General features: G+C 50.6%; 1 protein-coding gene across 1 annotated transcript in view; it reads right to left on the reverse strand.

The window, feature by feature from the left end:
- Positions 1-5,735: 5,735 nt before the first annotated feature.
- NYX (nyctalopin) overlaps positions 5,736-6,652 on the reverse strand; it is a 27,217-nt gene continuing 26,300 nt past the window's right edge. Inside the window, exon 3 of the mRNA XM_008585184.1 lies at positions 5,736-6,652. Coding sequence (XP_008583406.1) covers positions 5,736-6,652 — 917 coding nt within the window.

Consider the following 6,652-nt stretch of genomic DNA (forward strand, 5'->3'; position numbering starts at 1 on the left):
CCCTACCGTCCAGCTGCCAAAAAAAAAAAGTCACAAGCCGCGGGCCTTGGCCACGAGGTAATGTAGACCCATAGGGAACTCTGCTGGGCTGCTGGGAACCCCAAAGAAACACCTCCAAAAGCCCCCCTACAAGTTGGTGTGTCAGTCAGTCTAGCTGTGAACAAAAATCCTTTTTCTCCCCTCAGCATCACAGTTGTAAAAGTGAGCAAAATTTTAAGGGAACTCCCTTGAAAATTGCAAATGTTTGTGTAAGTTCTTCTAAACTTCCTCTTCCTGGAACACAAATAGAAGGAATAGAAGGAACATTCATTCAGGAACTGAAGTTGGCCGGGACTGGCCACGCTTCACTCCAGCCCTTCCAGGCCACAAGGAGGCAGGCGCCGAAGTGCTCTTTGAGACCAGGCGCTGCCCACATGCCGGGGACTGCAGATGGAACATTCCTTCTTGAGCGAGCCCAGCCCCTGCGAGTGAGTGTGTGTGTCTGTGTCTGTGTGTAGCAGGCAGGGAATCGTGATTCAGTTGTTACTGCTCCTTAACACACAGGAATACCACCTCCCCTGGTGTGACTCCTGTCCCCCTCATCCTTTCCTGACAATGCTAAGTGCAAGCTGTGCCAGCACCACACCCAAAACCCACAAGAGCCACTAGACATAGGGACACTCTCTGGGCTACAGGGTGAATGGGGCAAAGATGGAGCACTCAGACTTCTGGGGTTTATCCTAATTCAATGGAAAACTCATTGAATGTCACAAGCAAAAAAATACAAAGAAAATAAATAAATAAATAAAATAAAAAATGAATGTCACAAGAAGTTTCTCCCCCCTGGGGTGGAGACTTGGGTGGGACTCCAGGAAAGACTGTCCCTTGCTCTGTGGAGCCATCGGGCCCATATGCAGGTAGAAAGGCAGGGCCCACCCTTCACTCTTGGGGGAAACCTGAACACAGTCTCAGAGAGGGAAGTGAAAATACAATGTGATCGCACACACTGTTTCTGTGCATGATCATAGAAAAAGGAGGTACCTTTCAAGATGAACACGTGGTCATACATGCAACACGTGAAAAAAGAAGGGGCTTGCTGTATCTGTCATCAGAGCGGTGTCTCCCAGTCTCCCGGATGTCAGGGCTTTTTGGAGAGAAATGCTACTTTACTCTGTAACTTCAGGCTAACTGGTGTCCCCAGAATTGTTGTTTATTCTTTTGGAGTTCTGAGCAGCAGTTTTTTGTGTGCTGTTTGTTTTTGGCAGCGGCTGGTAAGGGGATCCAAACCCTTGACCTTGGTGTCACAACACCACGCTCTAACTGAGCTAACCAGCCAGCCCTGAGCAGCAGTTTTTAGGCAACACAGAGCTGGGGTGAAGGCAGGCAGGTAAACTGAGGACCTGGAACTTGACTGGCCCCTTTAGCTCCAAAGACCCACACGGTGTGACATTCCATCGAGAGCTCTGCAGAGAGCAAGGCCGATCAGGAGAGTGGAGTTTCCCAAGTGAGGCTGGGGAGATGGGCCTTAGACTGGAGGACAAGAAAAAAGTCCTCTCCGGGAGTTTGGTCTCAGAAACACAGCGAGGCCCTGGCTTTCCCAGTGCCTGTGGGTGGGGAAGGAAGTTAAGGCAGCCCAGCAGCAGGGGCCCCCGAGGGCTTGGGGCCTGGGAGATCTGCCCACGGCCACATCTAGCAGTAGTCAGTGGCCTACGTACTTCTCTTCCATTGTAACCTTCAGGAAAGTCTCACTCACTGTGCAGCCTGATGTTCCCATCTGGGCCAGGAGGGATTAAGGTGGGGGACTTAAACCATCTTTGGGCCCAAAGATCAAAGAGGAGAGTAAGGTCCCCTCCCTTGAGTTCGGGGTGAGGATGACAAAAGGGACCAAAAGTCAAGGACAGCTGCACCCAGCAAACAGTGCCCTCTAGAAGGAGGCATTGTGGTGGCCTGACAAGAGGTGGGTGGGCGTGAGGACCACGGGAGAGCCTCCCAGAAACAGCCAGAGGGCCTTCCGAGAAGGAACATGTTCCAAAGATCAAGCTTCCGGGGAGCTGAATATAATAAGTCCTGGTGTGGAAAACATGTTTGAAGGAAAAGCATGAATCTTTTGTCTCAATATTTTGTCTCCTTTCTTGAAAGAACCAATATGAGGAGGCCGTAGCATTCCTGCCAGAGCAAACACTGGGTGGAGAAGCCTGGCTGGAGGCCAGCGGGTCACTCACCACATTTCCCCCTCAAGTCTGTTCTTCTGACAGCCTGAGACGTGCAGATTTGATCCTACCAGGTGAGTCACTACTTTGGAGCCACTAGTACTTTGGCGCATTCCTAGCATATCCCAATTTTCCTAGTTCTCCTCTCCTTCTGGGCACACTGGGGACCACACTTCTCCCTGTCTCCATGAAGTGTGGCCATGTGACTTTTGTGGCCAATGAAGGGTTAGCAGCAACGTGTGTCACATCTGGGTGGAAGTATTTAAGAATTACGCGTGATCCTGCCAAGCTCTCCTGTGTTGCAGCAACCCCTGGAGCCTCAGGTTTGAATAACAATATCCTAAGATGGCGGATCATTTGTCAGCCTGAGTCCCTGAGTGGCTACAAGGAGCAGAGCCTTTCTAATGACCCTACATTGGACGTGCAGAATGAGCAAGAAATAAATCTCAGTAAGTCACTGAAGTTTGCGGGTTGTTTGTTACCACAGCATCATTTGGCCCATCCTGACTAGGACACATGATTTTGCTTAGCAGAAGCTATGGCACCTAACATTTCCCAAGGTGCTAACTAGCCAGTGGTGGGGTGAGAGACTTAATGAGCTCAAAATGGGAACTCTTCCCTCCCCGTTCTTTCATGAGACCTCATAATGGCCACAAATTCACTGCGAACTCATTCCAGGCAACTCTGGGTGTGTTTGGCAGTAAGGACCTCCCACGTTCCCAGAATTCTACTAGGCTGGGTAGCTCTATAAAAATTTGTCTCCCTGGAGGCTATTTCAGTGTTGATACTTGTTCAAAAACATTCAGCCAAGCAAAAAGCTGGCCATCCTGCCACCCAGGCAGAACTGGAGCAGCACTTTGAGGCTGACTCATGAACCTGCTGCAAATAGAAAGAAGGACATTCCTCTCAACGTGGTGTCTTGTTCCTCAGGAACCCAGGCTGCACGTCTGCTGTGCACTTCCATGGTTACCCGAATTTAGAGGTCTGGTCTCCTGGATCCTGATGATCCTCCCTCGGTTACCATGGCTACAACACACGGTTTGTGCAAACAGCATTTCTGATCTCATCTACTGCTTGCGCATTTGGAAAGTAAGGCATTTCGAGAACCAATTCACTTGGAAACATTAAAATCAATTAACGCGTTTAGAGTGTCTTGACCAAACAAAATAAGCCACAATGCAGGAACCTCATGTTCCTCCTACAGGAAAAAGAATGACTGTTTGAAAAATCATTTGACAACTGTTGAAATTTCTATAGAGAGTATATTTTAAGTAATCTCATAGTATTCTATCAATAATAAAGTTCCTGATTTTGATAATGGTATTGTAAGAGAATCTCCTTGTTCTTAGGAAATCACACTGAGGTATTTAGGGGTAAAGCGTCATGATGTTTGCAACTAACTCGAACAGTTAGTAGGAAATAATAATAATATGGAGAGAGAGAGAGAGAGAAAGCAAATATGGTAAAATATTAACAACTGGGAAACCTAGGCAGATGGCCAAAGTGTTCATTCTACTATGCTTGCGACTTTTCTGTAGGTTTGAAATTTTTCAAAATAAAAAGTCTTTTTAAAAAAAATCCCACATGCTCCAGATCAGTGGCTTTCAAAAGTTTTTAACCATAACCCACAAAAAAATTATACACAGCAACCCAGGACACACACATACATACATATGTAATTTGAACAAGTGTATACAAATTAAATAAAAAGTTTCACAAGACAACACTTACTCTTACATTACACGTGATGCTCTGTGACTTTTCTAATCACATTGTTTTATTGGTGGGGTTATTTTTGGCAGCTGGCTGGTAAGGCCTTCCAAACCCTTGCCCTTAGTGCTATCAGCACCACACCTATCATGTTTTGGGTTTCTTTGTTGTTTTTTTTTAAATGCTGGTCATTACCCATTAAATTGAGTCGATGACCACTAGTTGTCAAAACCATTAGAACACTCCTGCACTCGGTGGTACTTTCTGCAACATTTCTAATACTTAGTATTATGTAGAGACACAGAAGTACCATTGCTGTGAAGAATTGACAACTTGGTGCACCCTGAATCTGTGTGGGTTTTGAAAACCACCTTTTCAAATACAGAGAGGAACTCAGAACATTGAGAAGATTACGGATTTCCAGAATGTTGACAAATGCAGTCATCACTGCACACGGTGTAGAGTGAGACACATGGCACTTTTGTTGACTTGACCACCTCACGGTCCATCAGGAATTCGTGCTCGGCGTGACCAGCTCAGGATGGCTCCACTGCCAACTACAGAGATGGGCATGGCTGGACGGCAGAGCCAGCATTTGGGACACAGCCTGCATAGCCTACCCTTTCGGCCAGGGCCAAAGAGCTGCTGATGCTGAAGCCAACAGAACAGTCAATTTCTGCTCATTTCCACTGCAACCCTGAGCAAAGCTGGTTGGTCAGGGCTTCTGGGTGTGATGTGGCAGCCCTGCCCTCAGACACAGGAGGTCATGCACGCTCGCTGTAGGTGCTGGATGACCTCTGCTCTGGCATTCAGGTCTGGGTGCATACAGTTGGCCAACTCCCACCTTGAGAAATCTCTAAATCCCCCTTCCCAGCTACTGGCTGCCTCCTTCCCTCTTGGCCATTAATCAGCCTCAAAGTGTGCAGCCCATAATAATTTCCACACCTAATGCCCTGCTAACATAGAGACTATATCTTTGGGACACTCTTCCCACAAAACGCTAAGAAAAGAGGATTTTGTGGTCTCCTCGGAGATTCACAGTACATGTTAGCGTATGAAAGACTGAAAAGTCCTGCAGTAAAGAAACTGGTTTAACCTTTTTTTTCCTTAATTTTAGGATTTTACAAATTTATTTGACCACAAACTTACCCCACTGCCCCTTTTGTCCCTTACCTTGCCCTAAAGTTCTTTTGTGGGTAAGGCCACCCTGGAGTAACTGTGGAGTAAATAAATTGGATCTTTGTTTTAAATGCCTCCTAACACATCTCAGATCCCAGGAACGACCACCACCCCCTTGAGTCTAAATCTCTCTCCCATCTCTCTTCTTTTATGCCCTGTCCACCTTCCTAAACCCTAATGTACCCAGGCCCCTGGACAAGGACTGTGATAGAAAACAAAGGGACTGGGTTGAATGGGTCACCCTGCCAGGAGGACTGGCACAGCTCTGAGTACCTGGCCAATGAGTTGACTCTCTGATTCAAGCATTGCAGGCACTTTGCCTGGAAGATGGGGGAAGGGATTGGGGGAGCCCTGGGAGCTTCAGATTCCCAGCCTTCCCACCCGAGGGCCCATGTTCAGTCTTGCTTCTCTTTTCCAATGAATGCCCATGTGACAACAGCAGAAATCCATAACTCCCCCCCCCCAGGCCATTTCCCAGGGTTCCCCTCTGCCTAGGGTCATCTCTGGAGGCAAACTGTTCCTTCCACCCTCCACTGGCATTTTCACCACCAGCCCCCATCCTGTCCTCTCTCCCCTCACCACAAACACCACCAAGCCCAGTTAACCAAACTTCCCCCCTCTGGCCAAGGCAGTTTAGGCCACCCCCGAGTGGCAAGGTCAGCCCATCTGCATGCCAACCACCACGTGCCAGGCCACACTGAGCAAGAGACAAGAGGCGAGGAGAAAGGTGGTCTTGCGGCCCGAGTCTCCCACCCCATGGGCCGGAAGGCTGTCAGAGAGCGAGGCGTTGGCCAGCCCCCCAGTGGTGTTGGCCACCTCCTCCACTGGGGCCCTCGGAGCCAGCAGCTTGGAGAGGAGGCTGCTGAATCTGCTCACAGTGGTGGCCACAGGCGCTGGGGAGGGGCCTGGACTGGATGCAGTGAGGTTCAGCTCCTCGGGGTCCACACAGAGGCCATCAGAGGAGCGCCCGAAGGCCACCTGGCTGAGATCCAAGCCGGCCACGGAGCCTGGGGAGGTGCACGGCACGTCAGTGACGTGCCCGGGGCCCACCATCCAGTCCCGCAGCCACTCCAGGTGGCAGTCGCAGCGCCACGGGTTGCGGAAGAGGAAGAGGCGGCCCAGGAAGAAGCCGGGCTGGAAGGCGGCCCAGGCGAGCACGGTGAGGCGGTTGCCATTGAGGTGCAGGGCAAGGAGGCCTGAGAGGTTCTGGAAGGCGCCCTCCTCCACAAAGGTGATGCTGTTGCGGTCCAGGTAGAGCAGCTCAAGCTCAGCCAGGTCGGCGAACCAGGCGCGCGCCACGCGGCCCAGCACATTGCCTCCCAGGTTGAGCGTGTGCAGGTGGCGCAGGCCACGGAAGGCGTCGGCCGGCAGCTCAGCCAGCAGGTTGTCGTTGAGCAGCAGGTGCTCCAGGACGCTGCAGTCGCTGAAGGCGCCGGCGTGCACGGCGCGGACGCGGTTGGCCTGCAGGCTGAGCGAGCGCAGGCGCCGCAGGCCCTGCAGTGAGCTGGAGGCCACAGCCTCGATGCGTCCGCGCTCGAGGTGCGCATGCGTCAGGTTGGCCAGGCCGCGCAGCG

The sequence above is a fragment of the Galeopterus variegatus genome, unplaced genomic scaffold (assembly GCF_000696425.1).
Source record: "Galeopterus variegatus unplaced genomic scaffold, G_variegatus-3.0.2 Scaffold105, whole genome shotgun sequence".
Classification (NCBI taxonomy): Eukaryota; Metazoa; Chordata; class Mammalia; order Dermoptera; family Cynocephalidae; genus Galeopterus; species Galeopterus variegatus.